At 32.8% G+C, this 26,298-nt stretch overlaps 1 protein-coding gene across 1 annotated transcript in view; it reads left to right on the forward strand.

The window, feature by feature from the left end:
- The first annotated feature begins 443 nt into the window (after nucleotides 1-443).
- Nucleotides 444-26,298, forward strand: part of LOC114329237 (glucose dehydrogenase [FAD, quinone]-like) — a 131,860-nt gene continuing 106,005 nt past the window's right edge. Inside the window, exon 1 of the mRNA XM_050647094.1 lies at nucleotides 444-610. Within this exon, the coding sequence (XP_050503051.1) occupies nucleotides 499-610 (112 nt within the window). The 5' untranslated portion in view covers nucleotides 444-498. The remainder of the gene's footprint in view (nucleotides 611-26,298) is intronic.

Genomic DNA, 26,298 nt, shown 5'->3' on the forward strand with positions numbered 1-26,298 from the left:
TCGAAAATTATGGTGCAACGTAAGTGAGACTTAAGGCGGCCCTATTTGTAAGCTGAGCTGGGCTAAGCTGGAGCTTAAGATTGGTTAATGCAAACAGGCATTAGTGCACTAGAACCATTCAATAGAAAAGTAAAAAATGAATATACGCCACCTTTGTAGAGATCTCCATAATGTATTGGTGGAAATTGAACTCAAGTTAATGATGTGACAGGCAGAACAATGTGAAAAAAGCTATAAAAAGCTGCTTTAATAATAATTATATTTATTTAGAATTACATTTACAGGAATAACGACAATTTTAACTGTGTCCTATTTTTTCTTATCATTCTTATTATCTTATCGTATCTACCAAATGAAGTAGGCGAATAAGTAAAAGCCATTTAAACATTACTAAAAACAATTTATAGTTTTTATAAGCTAGTACAACATACTTACGATAAGCACTGTTTATGTAAAAAGGCAATTATTGAGTTTATAATAAACCCAGAGAAAATAGCAATGGATATTGGGTCTCTCTTGCAGGATACATGTCCTGGAAACCTGCAGGGCATGTCAGGATATTTTTTCCTGACTTTACTTAACAGTTTATTGAGTTCCAAGTGCAAGTTAGGTAATACCAATGACTACACAGAAGACTATGCGCCCAGATTGAAAGATGGAGATGAGTTTGATTTTATAGTGGTAGGTTCTGGATCAGCTGGAGCAGTCGTAGCTAATAAGCTAAGTGAAAATCCCAACTGGAAAGTGTTGGTGCTGGAAGCTGGAGGATATCCATCAGCAACTAGTGATGTAAGTAAAAGACTTAAGTAAAAAAATCCTTAAGACATTGAAATGCGCTAACATGTACATTGTATTTTTCATTCTATTACACAGGCATCAAATCTGAATTTTATTTAACAATACAATTATGGTTCACAATAAATTGTTTAGATTATATCGTTGTCCGACTCCCAAACGCCAAGGGTCAAGTAGTTTTTGAGTTACAATGTCTACCGCCTTTGAAAAGAGCATTTTTGGGAAAAACGCGTTTAAAGTATTTTCAACTTATATTTTCAATTTCTCTTCTGTCTGTCAAATCGTAAAGTGATGCCCACCGGAATATGTTTTTGAATCGCGGAGTAATATACAAAAGAAAATGGGAACAGCTGTTGACCGTTGCTCACTACATTCAAGCGCGAACCTGCTGCAAAGCACGTCGAAGGTAGGATCAGAATATGACATGGGGAGAAACCTTGTACCCTGTAAATGTACCCCTCCATTTTTAATATAGGTTAGTTCGTTAAGGGGGTCAGAAAAAATCTATCCTTAGAAAAACTCGAAATCGTCAGATTAAGATAAGGTAACATGTAGAACATTGTATATTTAAAAAATCTGACAAGGAAATTATTGAGCCACAAAGTTTCACAAAAAAAGCGAATATCTCGCGAAATGAACATCAGATCGAAAAACTGAAAAATACATGTTCAATATTTTTCAAAAACGTATCAAATGATACCAAACACAACCCCCCACGGAGACGGGTGGGGGGTAACTTTAAAAATTTTAATAGGAACCCCTCGATATTTCGCGAAATTAACACCAGATCAAAAAACTGAAAAATACGTGTTCAATATGTCTTAACAATCTATCGAATAACATCAAACACGACCCATAACGGAGGTGGGTTGGGGGGTTACTTTAAAATCTTAAATAGGAGCCCCCATTTTTTATTGCAGATTTTAATTCCTCAGGTAAAAATTAGTAACTTTAATTTGTGACAATTTTTCGAATTATGGATAGATGGCGCTATAATTGGAAAAAACGATTGTTGGAAATGGAAAATTAAATTAAAAAACAGTCCTCACTAAAATGGAATACTTAACTTAGATTTTTTTGGTTTTAGGACCTAGTCTTCACAACCCAATAGGTCCCCATAACGCTCAAGTAACAAGGTAACAATCCTGGCTGTACACGCGCATACTTATATTCCTAAACGTTTTTCGCTATTTCATCATAACATTATTATTGTTCTTTCAATTATTTTTGATCTTTCATTAATTTCATTCGTCGTTTCTCATCTTCTTTTTCTTTTCTTAACTTCCAGATAAAGTTTTCTATAAAGACTTCCAATAATTATCTTTTGGAACAATAATTTCTTTTTGTATTGTATTGTCTTTTATTATTTTTTTAGATACCAGCACTTATATTTAGTGGCCCACAAGAAGAAGACTGGCAATACCGAGCGGAACCCTCTCCACTATCTTGTCTAGGTTTCAGGGACGGGCAGTGTGTATGGCCAAGGGGCAAAGGTCTCGGGGGCACCAGTATTCTAAATGCCATGATGTACATCAAAGGAAACAAAAGAGATTACGATACCTGGGAGAAACTGGGAAATGCAGGATGGGGTTGGGACACTGTAAAAGAACATTTTAAGAAGTTGGAAAATATGCAACCTAAAGGGGTTAGCGACCAGTATGGAAGAGATGGATATATGTCGCTTAACAGATATCCTTCAGGTAAGTGTTATACCAATACGTTTCAGTTATACTCATGATTTTATCTTATGTATGTCATCATCTTGCATTGATTGAAGACTCTCCAAGAGAGATTAATTTTTCAAAGGTTGTAATTTCAATTTTCGTTGTTTGGAGCAAGCATGATGTATACTCATTTCAATTATAAAAACGGTAAAATAAGACACAAAAACTTATAAAAGCTCAAGAAAAGATGGAAAAGTAGGGACAAAGACAGGGTTCACGACATGGATTCGAAAAAGATTTACAACTTTTTTCTGTTTTTTTACCTGTAAAGTATGTCCTAAAACTTTTGGCACAGAATAAATATCGAATTTTTCCTTAATGAAAAAATTTATTTAAAAACTAACTAGTTATCATAAATTACTCATTAGTTGAAGTGTGACAAATGCAAAAGGCCGGTGTTGCAATTTTAAAAATTTTACAGGAGGCGCATTAATTTGTTTTGTTTTAGCCAGTGATGTGGGAGGGAGCTTTCACGGTCAAGTCAATATGGCGGAACAACTGTTTGGTAGTATATTCTGTTCTATATAAAGTATATAAAGTATATAATTATAAAATTATTTTATATTACATAAATATATATATATATATATATATATATATATATATATATATATTATTATATATTTAATAATAATAGTTTATTTATTTATTTATTTATTTCTTCTCACGTTGGTTGAGCCAATTATTATATATTTAATAATGATAACAATAATGATGATGACTCATAATAACTATAATTATTATAATTAATTTTTTTTTTATTTAGTTTTTATTATTTAATGATTTAATAAAATTATTAAAAGATTTAATTTAATTTTATAATTTTAATTATTTTATATTTAATTTATACAATTTTTTTTTTTTATTATTATTAAACACATTTTGTTATATCATTATTGAAATTTTTATTTATTGATTTGTATCGAATCTATTGGGCGCCATCTATTGAGAAATTGTTGTACCTACCAGCTCAGTCAATGTCTGAATCCATATATTGCAGGAAACTCTTTTCTTTAGAGGTGTGGGATGAAATTAATTCTATAAGAGGGATTAAGGACAAAACTGTAAAAATATGTAACCAAAAACAATTGAAGACCACACTGTGATGAAAAATTTCGTAAATATATTTAAATGAAAGACAAATACGCTTAATGCAACATCAATCTCGGTAAATACATAGAATAGTGTTAAATGTTTAATATTATAACATGTATATGATACATACTCTGGTTTATATATTTTTAATTCGCCACATGAAGGGATATGAAAACAAAATGGAAGTTCAATGACTCTGAAAATTTGTGTGATTATGGAATATAAACCAATTTATGTAAGTAAGGAATATTTCTCTCTTAAATTTATTTTACCAAAGCGGTAAATGATACTAAACTTATTAAATTTTTATTTTTATTATGCATGCTTTTCTCTTTAAATTTTTGTTAATCATGATATCATGTTAAAGTTTTGTAATGTCACCTGATAATTGTCCATCGAAGATGTTCGAACTGTTTCAACACTCCCAGATGCTGCTATACGTTGAAATTCCGGATCTCCCCAGGTCCATTCAGCTTACAATCTTATTTTTAGTAACTTTCGAAAGTCAAATCTGCTTGGAAACACTTTCCATACGAAAAGTAACTCTTAATGTTTGTTTTTTACTACTTTTTGATTACATTTTCCGAAAATTTATATTTTAAAATCCAAATCTTTTGGGAATAGCTTCACAAAGCGTCTGTTCCCTCTGAAAATCTCGAACCTTCTGCTAAATTCAAATTTTTAAGCTTGGCGTCGTTTTTACAGCCAATCATATTTAAATAAATTAATAATTCATGCTTTGGAAATTTAAATGAACCAATAAGATAATTTTACAAATTATGACATTTAGTCAAAAGGGTATTTTTTATCTAAAATTTGGAAATATATGCCTAAATGGTGATTTTATTCTCTTATTTGAGTAAAATTGAATTAAGGAATTGAATTCATTGAACTTTATAGATTTTTTTCATATATTTTGCATATCTGAGGATACTCCCAATAAGTTTTTATAGCTACTTTAAGCGAACACTGTCCGTACACTTTCTATACCTTTAATCACTACCTCTACAAATTAAAGTCCAAATATTTTCACTATTAATACATATAAAGTACTGAAATAACTTTCATATTATTCAGAAATAAATTACCAATCGATAGTGCATTAGCCATATCTCAGAAAATCATTTTTCTTTGTTAAAATTGATATCGAATTCTGACATTTCCCAAACCTAGAACTTTAATGAGCTATTTTCAATATTTTGGTCAAATTAACATTAATAAAATCTAAAATTGATCTAACTATTATTCTAAATTTTTAGATTGGAGCCTCTTCTAAGATACTTTCATAAATTTACAAACTTAACGAAATCATGGAGACCGTAGTACATCAATGAACATTTTCTCCAAGTGATCTTTAGAAAAAAATAAATTTTTATGATTATTAAACAGAAACAAGGTCATCCTGGAACAAATTTGTAAGTTATTCTTTTGGTAAGACTAAATTTCAAACTATTGCATGTTTAGCAACAAATTCATACATTCTATGCCTTTTAAATAGCTTCCTTTATATAGTACGGTCTATTTCAAACTTTCTTGTTACTTAAACTGTATAACTCTAAATAAATTCATTCTATAACTATTAAATCAATTAAAATGCAACTTTAACTTCAATTCCCTTTAGTACTCTCATTCTATTCAACTCTCCAAACCAATCACGTCTCTCGAACAAAACCTATATCAAAATATTTACTTAACTGCTTTGGCAGTGCAAAATCATTAAATTGTTTATTATTTAACTTATTCTATCAATTTGGTATCTTAAAATCATGACAATATATATATATATATATATATATATATATATATATATATATATATTGTACAAATATTATCGAAGAAGAAGTCACCAAATAGTGACGAAATATTGAGACTTAAAACAAATAGAGTTTTCTTTCAACTGACCGAATTGCCGTTATTCAAACATTACTATATATATATATATATATATATATATATATATATATATATTGATGTGATCTTGATTATTGATATGAGATAATATTCTTATATGTCATTTAATTTAATCAATGCATTAATAATAATCTAATTAATTAACCTGATCACATATCAATATGTTTTCAATCTCAGGGCGAATTATAAATTAATTACTTACTTACGTGGCTTCTAAGTATTTCTCAATGGTTCCTAATCGGGATAGGAAAGAAAAGAGTAAAATAATACACACATATGGGTTACAATTATAATCAAAGTATTGTTTATTTTATTTAAATGGCAATCACTGCTTAATATTTGCTAGATCTTATTATTCTTAAACATAACATTTACAAATGGGAATCTTATTTCCTTTTGGTTTCCAATTGAAAGTTTTTATTAACATTTAATGTTGTTCTGAAGCTATTTTCTTGTGGCATTTTTACAATTTTAACTATTTAGAATGGGAAATAAGCCACAATATTATTAAAAAATGATTTTTATTAACGTTTCGACGCCCAAATCGGGTGCCGTTGTCAAAATACAAAATACTATTAATATAAACAAAAATGTTGTTGCTTAGTAAAAAAATTCTTCTAATAATTTATTTAATTTGACTCATTTATATCGGCAATTCAGATACATATGATACATTTTAAAGTAGATGACTTTAAAATGATATTGCCAATATTTATGAGTTGCGTTCCTGGGACGACTTTACTGAAAGATAGTTCATTCGATTACATGAAATCAACCCCAACTCAAGAATATCCGTCACAAAATATATCAATAGAAAGAAAATACCACAATTAGTAAGTCAATAGTCGAGTTAGTACATATTTTATATTTTAGTATTACTTATATACCCATGTATTATTGATATTATTTATAATTTAAACAAAATTATAGTAAAGTCAGAATTTGGTATTAATTTTGAGAGTAAATTAAATGTAAGACCAAATACTTACGATGTCGGGATAGTATCACGAGGTTTTTCCTGGTTTTCCCTCGTGATTTACTGTGAGATCTCTAACGCGAGAATTTTAATGTCACCGTTGCATGTGGTTGTCTTTTTAAAGACAGATCACATGCTATGATTTTTTTGTGACGGATATTCTTGAGTTGGGGTTGATTTCATGTAATCGAATGAACTATCTTTCAGTAAAGTCGTCCCAGGAACGCAACTCATAAATATTGGCAATATCATTTTAAAGTCATCTACTTTAAAATGTATCATATGTATCTGAATTGCCGATATAAATGAGTCAAATTAAATAAATTATTAGAAGAATTTTTTTACTAAGCAACAACATTTTTGTTTATATTAATAGTATTTTGTATTTTGACAACGGCACCCGATTTGGGCGTCGAAACGTTAATAAAAATCATTTTTTAATAATATTGTGGCTTATTTCCCATTCTAAATAGTTAAAATTAACATTTAACTATTAGGATTTATTAGCAACAATTCTATTTAAGTTTGATGAAGCTTTTCTGATATTATTGTTTATGTTCTTCAATTTATAATGTGGTATTTAATACGAAAAACCCATGCATTCATGTCCAAACAAATGAGACTGACCTTTTTCTGGTGAACTGAGAATGTCTTCACACAAGACCCGTTTCCTGCTATCCTTGGCTGCGATCAAAACCTCGTCCTGGCTTTCAGTAATGTTCTCCTTTGAAAAACTAGCTCGTATAGCTCTCGTTCCTGCTTCTGTCGTGATGCTGTGTTCTACCTTTTTCGAAACTGCAATCAGCTACTGGGACACTCTTGGCTCAAGGAGGTTCTTTACTCTCAACCTGGCCTACCTCTCGTTCCACGATAAATACTCCACACTCACGGAACTACACCGGCTTTCTCACTCTCCGTACACTACCGTCTACTACTGGACTTCACTTCTCGACAGCTCAAAACATTCTGATCTATATTTTTCATGCATTCCTACTTTCTAAATATCCCTTCCAGATTCACAAATCAACCTTCCACCACCAACTCTCATTCGCAGTATTCCTCAAAACCCATTTTTAATCTTTTTAAATATGCTTAATGGATTTCCAAAAAAAATAGTTAATTCCCATTCTAAAATTACTTTCTACTATTTACAAAATTTAATGACCTATTATCTACTTCAACTGAGTCTTATTTAGCATAGGCTAATGATCGAACCTTCCGCGAACAACGATAATGACCTATTATCTATTTCAACTGAGTCTTATTTAGCATAGGCTAATGATCGAACCTTCCGCGAACAACGATAATGGTACGCGCCATTCACTTTGTTTATTCTCGACGCATTGTCCCGAGTTTCGTAAGCTTCTTCTAATCACTTCTTAAAATTAAACATAACAATTTGTTGTATACAGGTTGTTCTAAATTTATATGCCCGTGGTTGAGAAAATTGAAAATATTTTATATTAAATTGAACTTTGTTTACAATTATCAAATTTTAATTTTCATATCAAATAGAAATATAACAATATATATATATATATATATATATATATATATAATTAATAATTTTAATAATTAATTAATAACATATATTCCACGTATAACATAAAAAACCTGCCCGCCGCCATATTGTCTTCCCCAAAAGTGTCAAATCAAGTGGTCCCATTTAGTAAACACCAGAGCATCTCTTATGTCATATCCCCTCTCTCCCACATCACTGGTTTTAGCTTACTAAGAAATACAAAATATTTGTAGCTATTTCTGATATCATTTTAGATATAGGCAAGTAATAAAACACATACTTTAATGGAAACATTGGTAAAACATTTGTTATTTGCCATTAATTACCAAAGCGCAGTATGTGCCAATAAAGTTGCACATGTATAATGGATGGTAAAAATCGTATTTTAAACAAAAGATGAACATGTATTGTTTTTCTGACGCCTTTACTATACAAAACAGTTTTCTAAATACAATGTTAATATTATAATGCTAATACAAAACATTTTATTATAAACTTATAAGTTCTAACTTATTTTTATTCACTTTGTAGGGCCTCCTGACTCTCCACCAGTTTTTGCTAAAATTCTTGATTGGCGGGTGAAATGAAAGGGATCATACTTCCAATTTCTTAATTTTTTCTTTGTTCCATTTACGGGGTACCTGTTCCACAAATTCAATGTTTAAATTTTCAAAATATTATTGTGGTGTAACCTTTGCGCCGTTTAAACACGTTTGCGTTTGCGTTAAACACACGCACTTTGCGCCATGGTGCGACCTCCGAGTACCACGTTTTAACTTCAATTTGCTCTAAGTTGTTCTTAGATATTTTCAGCATAACAGCTTGAGAGATGCCCAGGGTGGAGGCTACTAGGGTAGTTTTTGCAATTTCCATCCAGTTGAAAAATCTGGTAGTGCATTTAATTACAAATGGATTTTTTAAACGCGCACTTGCCATTATACGCACCAAATCCATAGGTATGGACTTCCAGAGTTTTTATTGCGTTTTACATCTTCTCTTACATTTCCAGTAATTTTTCTTTTTTTGGCACGTATATCTTTAGGAATATCCATTTTTTTTTTTCGAAAATAGTACACCCAAACACCGCTCCAAAAGCTTTGCTAGGTTATGTTAAATAAGCAACTGTTCGTTGGCACTTACTACGTTTTGATATTTAGTTCGTTATATCGCCGCTGGACAAAGCGCCATCGATATAAATTTTATTGTGCGAGTAAAGCATGGCATACACTACTTACCTATTTAGCTTATAATCCGCATTTGTGAAAAAGTGGCACTTACAGCGTTTTGCATATGGCACGCTTCAGTTAACTAAACTATAGGTACTATTGAATTATTATATGGAGTGTTCTACTAGGCGTAAAGTTCTTCCAATGTCTCTCTTGACGTCCTGGACGGAATTCAGATCAATTTTGCTGTTTTTCGTAAATTCGCCGTCTTAATTGTTCTTCGTCTTGGGCTTCCCAGCCTCCATGATAAACTTTCCTGATAAAAATCCTCTATTGAGCGAGCCTGCGGCAAGTGTGGAGGATTATCGTTTTTAGGAACAAAGAGTATGTGGTATTGTCGAAGCCAGTTTTGGGTATCTCTTGAGTAATGGTATAATGTTAGGTCTGGCCAAAACATAATATGTATTGTTATGAGCAGGATTTTCGTGGACAGACTGATAGCCCTGGATCCAGCGTACCAAAAAAAGTTGATTAATAGCAAGCTGAAAATTTGTTGAAGGGAAAACTTCTTTAGGGACGTTGTGCACTTTTTGGATGGGTAAAAGCATTGAATTCGCGACCGTCATTGCGACCGTCAACGCACTTTTTGGATGTGGTAAAAGCATTGAATTCGCGACCGTCATTGCGACCGTCATCGCGACCGTCATCGCTCCGGCGAAATAAAAATTATACGTATACATATATTATAACGTATGTGTATATAAATTGTGTAGAAGTATTTAAATTTAAAATAAACGTAAATCCTATTTTTTGATGGGGGAAAAGGATTGATTTGGCGACCGTCATCACGACCGTCATCACTTTGGCGAAATAAATTTTGTACGTATATATATTTTTGAAGGGAAAACTTCTTTAGGGACGTTGTTCGATTTTTGGATAGGGGAAAAAGCATTGAATTCGGACCGTCATCGCGACCGTCATTGCGACCGTCGTCGCTTATGTTATATATTATGTGCATGTATATATAAATTGTGTAGAGGTATTTAAATTTAAAATAAATGTAAAACCTATTATAGGATGGGGAAAAAGGATTGATTTCGTGACCATACCTATTATATAGGTATATTATGTGTAGGTTTATATAAATTGTATAGAAGTATTTAAATTTAAAATAAATGAAAAACCTATTTTAGGTTGGGGAAAAAGGATTTATTTCGCGACCGTCATCTCTTCGGCGAAATAAATTTTGTACGTATAATTCTTATGTGTATGTATATATAAATTGTGCAGAAATATTTAAATTTAAAATAGATGTACAATCTATTTTGGGATGGGAAAAAGAATTGATTTCGCGACCGTCATGTCATCGCGACCATCATCGTTTGGACGAAATAAATTTTGTACGTATATTATTATAATCTACGTATAATAATAGTAATATTATTGAAGTGAAAACTTCTTTAGGGACGTTGTGCACTTTTTAGATGGGGAAAATAATATTGAATTAGCGACCTAGATGGGGAAGAAGTATTGAATTAGTCACCGTCATCGCGACCGTCATTACTTCGACGAAATAATGTTTTGAAGTGAAAACTTTCTTAGGGAGGTTTTGCCCTTTTTAAATGGGGAAAAAGTGTTGAATTAGCGACCGTCATCGCTTCGGCGAAATAAACTTTTGAAGTGAAAACTTCTGTAGAAACGTTGTGAACTTTTTAGATGGGGAAAAAGTATTGAATTAGCGACCGTCGTCCCGACCGTCATTGCTTGGCCGAAATACATTTTTGAAGGGAAAACTTCTTTAGGGAGGTTGTGCACTTTTTAAATGGGAAAAAAGTATTGATGTAGCGACCGTCATTGCGACCGTCATTGTTTCGACGAAATAATGTTTTGAAGTCAAAAGTTTCTTTAGGGACGTTTTGCCCTTTTTAAATGGGGAAAAAGTATGGAATTAGCGACCGTCATTGCTTCGACGAAAATAAATTTTTGAAGTGAAAACTTCTTTAGGGACATTGTGCCCTTTTTAGATGGGGAAAAAGTATTGAATTAGCGACCGTCATCCCGACAGTCATTGCTTGGCCGAAATACATTTTTGAAGGGAAAACTTCTTTAGGGAGGTTGTGCACTTTTTAGATGGGGGAAAAGTATTGATGTAGCGACCGTCATCGCGACCGTCATTGCTTCGACGAAATAATGTTCTGAAGTCAAAAGTTTCTTTAGGGACGTTTTGTCCTTTTTAAATGGGGAAAAAGTATTGAATTAGCGACCGTCATTGCTTCGACGAAAATAAATTTTTGAAGTGAAAACTTCTTTAGGTGCGTTGTGACATTTTTAAATGGGGAAAAATATTGAATTAGCGACCTTCATCGCGACCGTCATTGCTTTGACGAACTAATTTTTGAAGTGAAAACTGCTTTAGGGACGTTCTGCACTTTTTCGATGGGGAAAAAGTATTAAATTAGCAACCGTCATTGCTTTGACGAACTAATTTTTGAAGTGAAAACTGCTTTAGGGACGTTTTGCACTTTTTCGATGGGGAAAAAGTATTAAATTAGCAACCGTCATTGCTATAACGAAATAAATTTTTGAAGTGGAAACTTCTTTAGAGACGTCATGCTCTTTATAGATGGAGAAAAAGTATTGAATTAGCGACCGTCCTCGCGACCGTCACTGCTTCGACGAAATACATTTTTGAAGTGGAAACTTCTTTAGGGACGTTGTGCCCTTTTTAGATGGGGAAAAAGTATTGAATTAGCGACCGTCATCGCGACCGTAATTGCTTCGACAAACTAATTTTTGAAGTAAAAACTGCTTTAGGGATGTTTTGCACTTTTTCGTTGGGGAAAAATTATTAAACTAGCGACCGTCATTGCTTTAACGAAATAAATTTTTGAAGTGAAAACTTCTTTAGAGACGTCGTGCTCTTTTTAGATGGAGAAAAAGTATTGAATTAGCGACCGGCATTGCTTCGACGAAACAAATTTGTGAAGCCAAAACTTTTTTAGGGACGTTTTGCACTTTTTAGATTGGGAAAGAGTATTATGTTTGCGACCGTCATCACTTTCCCGAACTAAATTTCGTACGTATATATATATATATATATATATATATATATATATATATATATATATATATATATATATTATGTATATGTATAGATAAATAGCATAGAACGCACGCAACGCGTATATAATATAGGTTTAGCACTTTTTTTTGGATGAAGAAAAAGCATTGAGCCCATAATTTAGACACTATAATAAGTTTTCACTTCTGTCGGCACTACCATGAGTACTTTAAATTTTTTAATAGCTTAACGGTATCTAGTCGGACAAACTCTGTTATATGGAACAGGGAAACTTTTAATTGTGGAACGTGTCATCCTGACAAGTTTAGGACTGTGAAAACTAGCAGCATCTAGCAGGTTGTTTTTATGTTTATACAATAGCAAACTTTATATAATGTATGAAAAAAAAATTGTCCGACTAATATATTGGGCGTTTTAATAAGTCCGACACGTAGAACATTTCAAATGACTGGAATTATGCTGGTGATAAATAGCAGTCTGATTTTTGCATGAGAGTTTAATGAAAGGGTAACAAATAAATTGGAAGTTCTCTCCGACAAAATACATTCGACGTTTTCGTAGTCTGACGTTCGAAACCTGTACCTGTTCCACAATAATAATTAAAACTTCGCCTGTTCCAGTGTTCCCCTTCATCAAAGTTTGTCCGACTAGACACCCTTAAGTTATTAACACATTTTCAGCTTGCTATTAATCAACTTTTTTTTGGTACGCGGGATCTAGGCCTATAAAGCAATTTGGAAAGGCAGTTGTCAATACAGTTCTGACTATTCAACGCTTCATCCCTCACTCTTCCACCAACAGGTCGGGATAAACCCGTGTTATAAATTTTAAATAACACCATTCGTATTTGCTGTTATACGTAGCTTATTAAAAAACAAGAATTTGACCAGTGTCAAAAGTCGTATCACGTTGTTGTTGTGTGTTATCTCTATTAGTAATACATAATATATTATTTTATAAACCGAAAGTACATTTTTTCAGATCACCCAATTGCCAGCGAATTGCATGAAGCCTACAAAAAAATGGAATTACCTCTACTCAATGAGGAAAATCCGACAAATCCTCTAGGAACATTGACAGCTTTTCAATGTATCAAAGATGGAATTAGATTCAACACAGGAAGAGCATTTTTGGGTCAAGTTAAGAGCAGATCAAACCTTATGACAGCTTTGCACTCTTTTGTTCAGAAAGTAATAATAAATCGAAAGAGTAAATCAGCAACCGGGGTACAAGTCGAAGTTGGAGAAAAGATTATAAACGTAAAAGTCAAGAAAGAGGTTATAGTTTCCGGTGGAAGTGTTAACTCACCACAGCTGTTGATGCTATCTGGTGTAGGCCCCAAACATCATCTTGAAAAAGTGAATGTCAATATCATTAAAGATCTGCCCGTTGGCAAACACTTGGAAGATCATGGATTGCACTTTGGATTTTTCGTGAAGTTTAATCCCGAAATACAATTAGTAAATAATCAGATAGATACGATCTACAAGTACTTTGCCCACCAACAAGGAAATTTAGGAAGTCTCATGATCACAAACATCATGAGTTTCATTAACACAAAAAATGATTCGCAGTTTCCAAACCTTCAACATCACTATTTTTTATTTCCCATGAATGACACTCTTATAGCATCAACGTTTCCACCAGCAATTGGACTGAAAGATGAGATCTTGGCAAATATAAATGATGCGATTAAAGAAAAGTCAGTTCTGGCAATTACCTCTACTATACTTAATCCAAAATCTCACGGACAAATTCTTTTAAAAACCAACAATGCCAAAGATAAACCGTTAATCTATCCTGAATACTTTTCAGATCAAAATGATGAAGATATTAGAGTTATGCTGGAATCTTTAAGGTAAATTATACATTCAGTGGAAATATACACTTGAACAACTTATTTCAGAAAGGGACCCGAGTCAATTTTTTGTTATTTTTTTGTTAACGAGTGGATTCATTCACTATGATGGTCGACACATAATGTGTGTCGACATTCTAACATCATTCTATGATGGTAGAAAGGGACCCGGTTCATTCTATTATAATAGAGAAATCGTATGGCGTACTTTTCATTTACTACAGAAAGGACTTCAGATCCAGATAGTTTTTTGCATATTTCTCGAAAGTTAATTACATAACATGACTCGAGTACCTTTCTGAAATAAGCTGTTGACTTATAACAGCTTATCCATTCAGATTAAAGTTGCATTCCCGGGAAATCAGTAAAAAATGGAAATTCCGATTCCCAGCAATTCTTACAAATTTCCTGGGATTTTTTTAAATTATGAGCGGAGATATTACTAATAGTCGAGGAAATGAAGCATTTTGGCTCGCAATTTTTTCGTCCAGCATGGATTTACTTGAAATTTTCACAGAAGGTAGGGAATAGTCCAAGGATCATTTTCTATATCATGCCGCTGTACGCTAAAACCTTGGGGGTGGTTGCCACCCCATCTCGGGCGCGGGAATTTTTTATTACATTTTAAGTATGTAAATCGATGTAAAAAGTAATTATAAGAAAAAAAATGGTTTTTCATTTTCTTCGTAAAACTAATATTTTTCGAGTTATTTGCGCTTGAAAGTAACAGTTTTTCGATGAAAAAATCGACTTTTTTAGAGGGTTTTTTGAGAATAACTCGAAAAATATGCATTTAATCAAAAAAACTGTAAATATCAAAATTGTATCTTTTAGTAACACAAACCAAATTATTTTTCTGTAATATCGCTAAGACCAATACAAACCGAAAAACGGCATGTTAAAAGTTAGCTTTTTTCGTCAAATGCATAATTTGAAATATTCAAATTAAAATAACGGAAAAACTTTGCATTTTTCGAGGAAAACTTAAATAATCTTTTTTCAAGTATACAGTTAGACCTTTCAAAAAAAAATAATAAAAATTTTCTAGTCAGAAACTTAAGCGACTTATGATCAAAAAAAGGTCGGTACCTGCTATTCTCTATGAAAAAATCAGTGCAAACAACCCCCTAACTACCCTTCTGATTAAAAATTGGTCTTCACATTTCTGTAATTCCTTTTATATTTGTATTATCAATACACCCAAGAAGTTTGACCTATTTAAAAGGCTTAATTTTAGAAAAATTGGAGTTTAAAGAAAAATTCATTTTTTGGAATTTCCCATTTTTACTTTATCGTACTACATACGCAGTATGAGTATAATAGATATTACTTTATCGTACTACATACGCAGTATGAGTATAATAGATATTACTTTATCGTACTACATACGCAGTATGAGTATAATAGATAAAGTTATAGGATCGTGCAAAAAATTTTTTTTCAGATTTCACTTTGTTTCGACGTTTTGAGTCCCCCTGAGTCTAAAAAGCAAATAAAAAAAACATGTCGGAAGTATGTACTTACGTATGTACACCTGGTTCCAAAAAAAACTGATACGACTCTTGACGCGTATTTTGTAGAAAATTGAGCAGTGTATTTTGAAGGATAAATACTTAATATTTACATACTATCAATGTCACTGCCAAATATTAAAATTTGTCAGATAGCTTATTCTGTTCCACGGTTATTAGACTTTATTATTAATCTTTATTATTAATACTTTCTCCGCAACTGAGGGTATATTATTAACTGTATTGTTTTTAAACAATAGATGATAAAATAAAAATATTGACAGTTCAAAAATGTGAACATTATTGCATTGTGTGTGGCCTAAGTTTGGGCTGAAAACTGAAATGTATTACATTTTTACAAAATTTTGGAATATGTTTAATTACGTAGACCAATTTTAACAGTTGTTTTCAATACAGATTTGAATCATCTACAAATAGTTTCTAATGTCTTTTGATGTTAAATAATTAGGGAAGCTGGAATTCAACAGTTTAGAATTTTACATTGAGTTAATGCAAAATTGTGACGCATGTCAAAATTCTCAATGTATTTTAATTGTATTCATTTTTTTTTCGAATCCTGAGAAAGCTAATAAATATTTTTGAAAAATTTAAACTCAGAATGAAAGACTACATTATTACCGAGGGCTGAAAGTCCCTGAAAACTTTATAATATTTATTTTAATAAGTTACAGGGCTGAAAATAAAAAAAAAGTGTGATATTTCATTTCAAATATTTCATTCAATAGAAACTGCTTGTTTATTCTAAGGGGCTTTCCGCCCTCGGTAATAAAATGTAATCTTTCATCCAGCGTTTAAATTTTTCTAAAATACTTATTAGTTTTTTCATGAATCAGTTGTTTGTTGTTTGTTTATTTTATTATTTGTCTGTCATAATAAATATAATGTCAGATCAATCAAATACACTGCTCAACATGATGAAATCTTACTAAGAGTCGTATCAGTTTTTTTAGGAACCGGCTGTACGTACGTATGTCGCCACCACCCAGCAAAAACTACTGGACCGATTTCGATGAAATTCGGTATGAGTAAGTTTAAGAGAATTTTGTCGAGAAACTAAGCTTTTGAAAAAAACCTCTCAAAGGGGGGCCGAAATAGGGGGGTTATTTGGGGCCCATTTTTGCAAATTTTGACCGAAACGAATGAAATTTAACTTAAAGTTAGCTCATCGATAGGTAAATAGAAATACGGAATTTGACATTTCCAAATCCAAAATGGCGGCCAGCATGGCCGACCGCCCACCCGATACATTTCCCTACCAATCTAAAAACTTGTTTAAGATAAATTTAATTTGAAAAAATATTTATATAGCCTAAAGATGGGGCTATAACAAGAATATTATCGTTTTTCAGAAAAAGTTATGGGTTGCCTATATTTAAGGGGTCAAAATTTGACATAAATTTGAACTAAATTTTCTCAAAAATGACTCCAAGGAATTTGTTTATTTTTTGATATATTTTTGATATCCTATCAGTAAATTGAATAACATTGGTCAGATTTCTTAACTCCTCATAGGAGGGGAGTTATGAATTTTTTATAAAAAAATATTCGAGTGCCCGTAACTACCTCTGTAATAGAAACTAAAATTTGAAATTTGGCAGACATATATAGTACTTTGTTATCTATTAGCACAATAAATTTTACCCACAATATGGCTTCCGGTTTAACCGGAAATGAAAAAAAAATCTTAATTTTTTACATACGCCCTGTATATTTCTACATATTTTGAAAGAATGTAAAATTATTTTTCCAATGACATAAAACTCGTTGCTGTAACTCAAAAACTCGAAAAGTTACAGAAAATTGAAATTTTGCTAGAATCTTGTGTGTGTCCCCTCTCACGCGATCATAGCAGAGCATTATTATAGGGCAGTCAATGAGGGTATTTGGCTCCGAATTCCATCCTACTACATCGATGTACTTGATATTTTCACAGTAAGTATGGAATAGCTCAAGAAACAAAATCTACCCTATATACTATGGCGCTTTTATCTTGGGGCAATTCCCACCCCTTCAAGGGGGTGGAAAATTTATTGGTCAAAATAAACATGGAAGTGGCTAGAGAACCTATTTTTAAGCAAAAACTGATCTATACTTTTTTTTGAGAACTCATACTTTTTGAGTTATGCGTAGTTGAAAATTGGCCATTTTCATGTAAAAATGACATTTTCGGACGGTTTTTTGTGAATACCTTAAAAACTATGCATCAAACTAAAAACACTATATATATTTTTTTTAATTATAAATAACAAAGAGATTCGTTCCTTCGTAAATTTTCTATTTATAATACAAAAAGAGATATGGTAGGTAAAAAGAGTTTGTTTTTTGGTGCATGCTCAAAGTGCTCATGCTTTTGTAGTGTTTGAAAAGGCCTTTAAAACGAGCACCGTTAAATGTCGGTTACATTCAAACTAAGCGAGATATGGTGCAAAAAAATGTATGACTAATGTACTTTAAGGAAAAATGAGAAGTACATACATTTAACCCCTCATTCACCAGAATTTAAATGCATTGTTTTTCTTTTGCAATACCTCTTAATATAGTGTTATTTCTACTTTCAAAAAGTGGGACGGGTGAAAAAAATAAGATCAAATTATAGAGCGCATTTTTAAATTTTATTAAAATTCTTCCTTTTTCTCCGTGCAATTCGAAAATAAAAATGTTCTATCCCCGAGAATTGGTGAGAACCGCCCCCATGATAAAAGCGCCATAGTATATAGGATAGACTTTGAATAAGGAGATTGGGCTTTGGGCTACTCTCAAAATTTCATTACAATCCATGCAGTAAAATGCAAATATTGTAAACTATTAATTTCTCAGAAAAATGGACTAATTTGAAATGAAAGTATGACTAATATTCTATTGATTTATGCAATAATCTATAGTGTGTCCCCGAACATTTTCTCAAATGCGGGAATTAATGATGCGTAACATAAAATATTTTCAAGTATACAAGGTGTTTCTAAAATATCAAAATAACGAGTAACTTTGTTATTTTTATAGAATGCCAGTATCTAGTACGATAACGATAATAGATCGATACGATAAAGTTCTCGGGCGGCCCTTCCGTCCAGCGTTTTTACCTTTTACTTCAAAATATCTCCGAAAATACTGGAGATACGAAAAAATGATACACTACTAAATTGTAGCTTCTTTAATAACTAAAATTCTCTTGTGCATAGATTTTTCATTACAGTGAACAGTTAGTAAGATATAGCTGTTTAAAACCTCTATTTACGAGCAAACACCCACTTATTCGAGCCCTTTAAACCCACCCTAATTAAAAACTGAGGGATCTTACGGAATTTAGTTTACACAGTCTCATAACTGTTCAAAAATCCTACAAAGTCATTTTTGAAAAATCTTTTCACCGCCAAAAATGAAGGAGCTATATTTATAAAACGATTCTTTTTTTCAAAAACTTCGGATAGTTCGCTTATGGATAATTTTGAGTGTATGTATAATACCACAGAACCGGTTCGTATACTGGAAGATGACTAAAAAACTATTTGTATTTGTATTTGTACATATTTGTAAATTCGTATTTTTGTGTAAATAAATGTTTTTGTAATTCTTTAATTCTACTTTTTTTTTCTGTATAGACCTATTAAAATATCTACTTATAAAAACTGTAATGTTATTAAGGGTGGTTTTTAAGGGTTGAAATATTATGATATATCCTAAAGTATAAAACAATCAATATTTAACCAATCAAAACCAAATCTTACCCATATTAAGTTTACAATGTTTTTATATAATTTTTGACAATAAGGGGTAGTTTACACCCCTAAAAATAATCAACGCCCTTAAGCATGATATAGAATATGAAGTACAGGGTGAGATGATCCTAATCCCAAATTTTTGTACAAATCTATGCTGGACGAAAAAATTGCGAGGTTTTGCCATTTTTTCGGCTTCATTTCCTCGACTATGGGCCGGTTGTTCGAACGCTAATCAAAAATAATCAATATCAAATATTTAATTACTGTCACCAACTGTCAATGTCAACTTTGTTTGGGTTGCTGAAAACATAATTATGGATTACAATTATGAAATTAGTTAATCAATTATGTTAATAATTGTTATGTTAATTGATTAACTAATCTCATAATTATAATCAATTATGTTTTCAGCAACCCAATCAAAGTTGACATTGACAGTTGGTGATAGTAATTAAATATTTGATAGTGATCATTGTTGATTAACGTTCGAACAACCGGCCCTAAAACTCACAATGAATAAATGATTCTAATAAAATTATTATCTCTGTCTGCTTAATAATCATTTTAAATTATTCCACTTAAAATATTTATTTTTCAATTATATTTTAAGCCTTCCAATTTTGGAATTAAATAAGAATGCATTATATCCGTCAGCATAAACATTCCTTTGTTTATGCAACGATATGATTTATTTGGAAGCATCCATGATCCAGAATTATAACATAAATATTTATTTTGAATTAAAATTATGTTTATGAAGAATAATTATTAGTATGTACATAGGAAATTTAATACGTATTATACAGGGTGTTTGGTAAAGAATGGGCCATAGCTTAAACCTTAGATTCCTGAGGTTAAAATAGCTCGATTTAAGCTAACTTACCTAGAATAGAATAGAATAGAAATATGCTTTATTGTCATGAAAAATTGTACAATTTTATCGACAAAGCTTATAAAAGTCAAGAAAACAAAACAATAACAATCCAATTTACTAAAATTACATAAATCGTCAATATATTTACAATAACAACAGTAATAATGAAGTTAAACAGAAATAATCAATTGCAAAATTTAAGTAAATTGCAAATGCATAGTCTACCTAGTAATTAATAAGTTTAAAAGTTAAGCTGATGCATATGACACCCAAATATAGACAAAAAAATGATAATAAAAATACTACTTGTGCAAAGGGTACTGTAATTTCTTAGGTATTGATTAAGAAAATCTTCTACTGAATATTATGGTCTTTCAGGTAGGTAGGCTTTTGTCAGTTTACGGAATTTGGGGAAAGATGCTGCAGATTTAAGTTGTAGAGGTTGATGGTTGTAAAGTTTTTTTGCGGAATATAATATAGATTTCTTTACTAACTCAGAGGACGGGGTTGGCATATAGACGTTGTTATGAGGCTGGTAAATAGACCCCACTTTAATGAAATTGTTCCAATCTCAGGTTCTATAGGTGCTGGTTCGCTGAGAAAGGTAATTAGCTGATACCACTAAAAGTACCAGCGAGACTGCTTCTTAAAGTGATAAATTTAGAGAAATGAATTTGACGAGACGAGAATTTAACACATTTATTCTAAATTAAACAATTAATATTAAAGTAAAGTGAAAAATATATACATATATAACTAATTCTCCCTCTATATAAAAAAGATGAAGAAGAAGAAGAAGATATATACGCAAATAAAATAATGTGTACCTAAATATAAATAATTATGAACAGTAAAAAACGGTAATACATATATATTAAAAACTAAAACTAATGAAAATGAACGAATGAAAGAAAACTACGATATTGTTTCTTAAATGGTTCCGCGCACGAAAATAGTCCGTTAGGCCTTTATTTTATGAGCTCATAAATATGTCCTTACCTCACCAGCTGGATATCTCTTGCCTCTGCCTCGATATGCAGCAATCTTTCACTCCAATTGTACGAGGAACCAAGTTGACTAAAATTTTAACGTCGTTTTTCGTAGTGATACTTAACGAGAGAGAGAGTATTTGAGTCTTCTGATATAACTATGTATCCACTATCACTATATTATACGAGGAGTGAGACACATACTTGTCTCTTCTGGAGCTACTGTTCTAATTTTTTCTTCAACGAGATAATTTTTGACCTTCTTTTACGGGAGATATATTTCTGTTCTGTAATTGTCACTTTGACGTTACCAGAGATGGGAGATGCCGCATATGAACGATAACATAAATAAGGAACGTACTTCTTTGAATTTTATGAATATTTTGTGAGAGTTTCGAACATATTGGCCGGCCTTGACAAGGCGATGTCTTGTCAAAATGTCTAAATAAATTAATAAACTAAAAAAAAATCTCGAAGGACCAGATCCCAGATGGATCAGAATGTAAACGTAAACTAAATCTTATACTACTGTGTAACAATGCTAAAAACTAAAATTGAATCATAATACCTCTACTACAAATATGACTGGACTATCATGTCCTGGGCTATGACATTCCAACTTCCATGAGTTTGGAATCATCAATCGGGAGAAGTGAAACACGTGTAATGGGCCTAACATACTCCCCGGATGAAGTTTTAACTTTAATAGATCGGACTAATCCATCCTTACCGGGATATGTCTCAATCACACGTCCAAGTGGCCAACAAAGAGGAGGCGAATCGTCGTCGCGTAAGATAACTAGATCATTAATCTGTATATTTTTAACAGGTTTACACCATTTAGGTCGATGTTGCAGTTGATGAAGATACTCTAACTTCCACCTTTTCCAAAAGAGTTGTCGAGCTTGACAAATTTTCTGATATATATTCAACCTATTCGAATTATGTTGCGAGAGATCTTTTTCCGGATGAGCAGTTAATGCAGTTCCGATAAGAAAATGCCCAGGGGTAAGGCAGCCATAATCATTTGGGTCCTCAGAAAGTGGGGAGAGAGGACGCGAATTTAAAATTCCTTCTATTTGGGTCACGATTGTAGAGAAAACTTCATATGTAACTGTGAGATTTTTCATTATTCGGTATAAATGCCGTTTCGTGCTTTTTACGGCGGCTTCTTGAAGACCTGCCCAATGTGGTGCCTTAGGTACTATAAATTTAAATTCTATTCTATTTGTTGCACAGAAATCCAAGATGCAATTAGAGTTTGCATTATTTGCAAAAAAGTGGTGCAATTCAACGAATCTGTTACTTGCACCAGAAAAATTTGTACCATTATCACTCCATATAAGGGCAGGATTGCCCCTACGTGCTATAAACCTTTTCAATGCCATTAGATAGGCATCGGTTGACAAGCTGGTAACAACCTCGAGATGTGTAGCCTTTGTCACCATACAAACAAATACGGCGATATAGCACTTTTCAGTAGCGGCCTTTCGTAACTTAGAGGTTTTTAACAAAAAGTAACCGGCATAGTCGACACTAACTTTAGAAAATGGTCTACAAATTTGAACTCGGTCCTTGTGCATACCGGCCATCATTTGAGTAGCAAATTTTGCTCGAAATCTATGACAAAGAATACATCGGTGAATAACCTTCTTGACCTCATTTAAACCGTTTATTACCCAAAACCGTTGCCGAATATTAGCTAGAGTAGCTTGAACTCCAGCGTGTCCGAGTGATATATGCACAGACTTTATTAAAAGCGAGACTGTGTGGTCGTCCTTTGGCAACAAAACTGGATGTTTATGGTTAAAGGACAGCTCAGACGAGCTTAACCGACCACCTACCAATATAAATCCACGTGAATTATCGATGAAGGGAGATAGAGACCAAATACGTGACGAGCTTCTTGTGCTATTGTCTAAAAGAACCTTGTATTCAGCTTTGAAATATTTTCTTTGGAGACTTTTAACGATAAAATTTTCTGCATTTAGTCGTTCATCCGCGGTTACTACCTTGCCTGACTGCAAGCGACTATTACTTCCCTTGAAACGAGCATTATGAACGAACCGAAATACATAGCTAACGGCCTTAACTAGTCTTTCATATTCAGAAAATCGCGAGAAAAATTCAACCCAGTCTAGCACATCGTCTATTGCGACGTGATGTGAACGAGAATGTTCCGTTTTTTCTTCCGGTAACGAGTCTAGTAGGATTAACTTTAAATTTGAATAGTCAATAATTCTTTCTTGTAAGAAAGAAGGACCATAAAACCACAGAGAATTATTTGAGAGTTCCTGAGGAAAGGAACCTCGAGAATTTATATCCGCAGGATTGCCTGAGCCTGGTACATGATGAAAATGTACCTCTGGAGTCAATTCCTTAATTAATGCTACCCTATTCGCAACATACTGTTTCCATTTAGACGAATCACTGGCTAACCAACTTAATACTATCATGCTGTCTGAATATATGTGATATGAGCTAAAGGATAAACCATTCTCAAAAACCTGTTTTAGAGTTGCAAATAACCTAGCAGCTAACACTAGTCCTGCTAATTCCAATCGAGGAATTGTAATTTCCTTTAAAGGAGCTACCCGAGATTTTGCTGCGACCAAACTTGACGAGACTGATCCATCTAGATAAAGGGACCTTATATAAGCACATGTACTGTAAGCATCCTTGCTGGCGTCTGAGAAAATATGAAGCTCCTGTTCTCGTATTAACTTGTTATGAAAATACCATCTCGCAATTTTACACATATTCAATGATTCAAAGCCATTGACCAACCTTAACCACTCCTTAATGATGGAATCGTCCGTGATGACGTCATCCCATCCAATTTTCAGTTTCCACAATTTTTGCATTAACAGCTTTCCCTTTAAAACAAATGGGTTAATGATGCCTATTGGATCAAAACACTGACTTACTATTGACAATATGCGACGTTTAGTAAGCTTACCTTCAATTAGATGACGAGGACTAGAAAAATAAAAACTATCTTCTTGCGGATTCCAATGCAGTCCTAACACTTTACTATTTTGAGATTCGTTAGTGTGAATTTCTACATTATCGCGAGCTACCAGATTGTTAGACATCAAGAACTCTGATGAATTTGAGTTAAACTTATGAAGAGAAAAACAAGTTGCATTCAGAACAGACGACAATTGTTCATACAACACTTGCAAGTCACCTAACGTTTGGGTACCGGCTAAAATATCGTCTATGTATGTCTGATTTAGAATCGCATTGGTAGCAAAGGGAATTTCATGAGCATTGTCCGCTATATCTTTTAAAACTCTTTGACTAATGTATGAACTGCATTTTAACCCATATAACAACCTTTTATACTCAATTATCTGAAATGGGTCCGAGGTATCATTGCGCCATATTATGCGCAATAATGCGTGTTGTGTGGGATCAATGGCAATGTTCATATACATGTTACTTAAATCGGCAGTAAGAACGTACTTAAACATCCTGAAGCGACATATAATTGAAAACAATGACGGCTGGAAATTGCCACCATTTAACATTACTTCATTTAAAGCAATGCCGCTAGAAGTAGGACAAGAACCATCGTAAACCACACGAATACCTATACTACCGTCCGGTTTCCGTTTCGAAACATTAAAATGAGGAATGAAGTGTTGATCTTTACCTACCACGGGATGAGGATCTTTGACTATCTGTGAAATTCCTACCTTTAAATGATCATTTATAATAGAATGGTATTGAGCAAATACTTCGGGATTAGCAATCAGCCTTTTTTCAACATTTAAAAACTTTTTCTGCGCAATCCTATAAGAGTCGCCTAGTTTAGACGTCGCATTTTGAGAACTAAAGGGTATAGAGATTTGATACCTGCCATCCGGCAATATCTTGGTTGTTTCTTTAAATATACGCTCCGCCATTTCAGCTTCAGACCCGGGTGTATGGATTATCGGTATCTCTTCAGCCTTCCAAAATCTTTCCACTAGAGTGTTAATGCTTTCATCATTTCCCTCTGACACTAGCAACGATACGTGTCGGTCCTGTTCTTCACAAGACGCATAACTCACTAGACCCAAATTTCGAGAAGGATTAGTATAATCCTTGTGGCGATGATATTTTCTATCAACAGAACCACCAACAATCCAACCGAACAAGGTATTTTGAAGAGTCGGGAGTCCTTTACCTAGGTGAAATATGCCATCCGAGAAAAGTTTATAACAGAAATCTGCTCCGAGGAGAATAGAAATTTCTGACCTAACGTGAAACTCATCATCAGCTAATCTATACTCGAGAGGAATATTGAGCTTGGATATATCAATCTCTACCTGAGGTAACTCACAAGTGATATTTTCTAATACTGCACAATTAATATTTAAACTATTCTTTGTATTACTTGAATAAACTACGAGATCAACCATTTCTGTTGATTTAGCTACCCGAGACCCTACTCCTAGAACACTAGTTGTGTTTGCGTACGTTTGAAAACCTAGTCTTTCTACTAAGCTACTCTTTATCAAGGATAGCTGACTAGCCGTATCGATCAGCATTTTACACGAGATATAATTGCCAAATGCATCTGCTATTTTTACTTTACATGTGGCCAATAGAATAGAGCCCTTTTGTACTAGAGGTCTGCTAACAGCTAGCGCTGCTCGAGAAATATCATTTTCTCTATTGTCATTTAAAATAGTAGCACTCCGTTGTACCTGACTGTCAGCTGAAATTGTAGGAGATTGTCCTCTGGATGCATCAGCGAAGCCTCTTCTACTTCCCATATTCCTGTTGCCTTCACTGTTGGACGAATGGTGCAGGGACGAATGATGTTTTTTATGACATAAAGCACATAACTGAGACGAAGTACAATTAGCAATTAGATGAGAATGTCCTAGACAATTTATACAAAGCTTCGATCGTTTCACAAAAGACAACCTATCTTGAATTGAGAGTGCTTGATATGCGTGACAAGCGTAAATTTTGTGACCCGTATTATTGCAAAATGAGCATTTATTGACATATCCCGAAGATGGACTAGCTTTACGATTTACCACCGTTGTATGAAACGAG

Source organism: Diabrotica virgifera, chromosome 3 (assembly GCF_917563875.1).
Source record: "Diabrotica virgifera virgifera chromosome 3, PGI_DIABVI_V3a".
Taxonomy (NCBI): Eukaryota; Metazoa; Arthropoda; class Insecta; order Coleoptera; family Chrysomelidae; genus Diabrotica; species Diabrotica virgifera.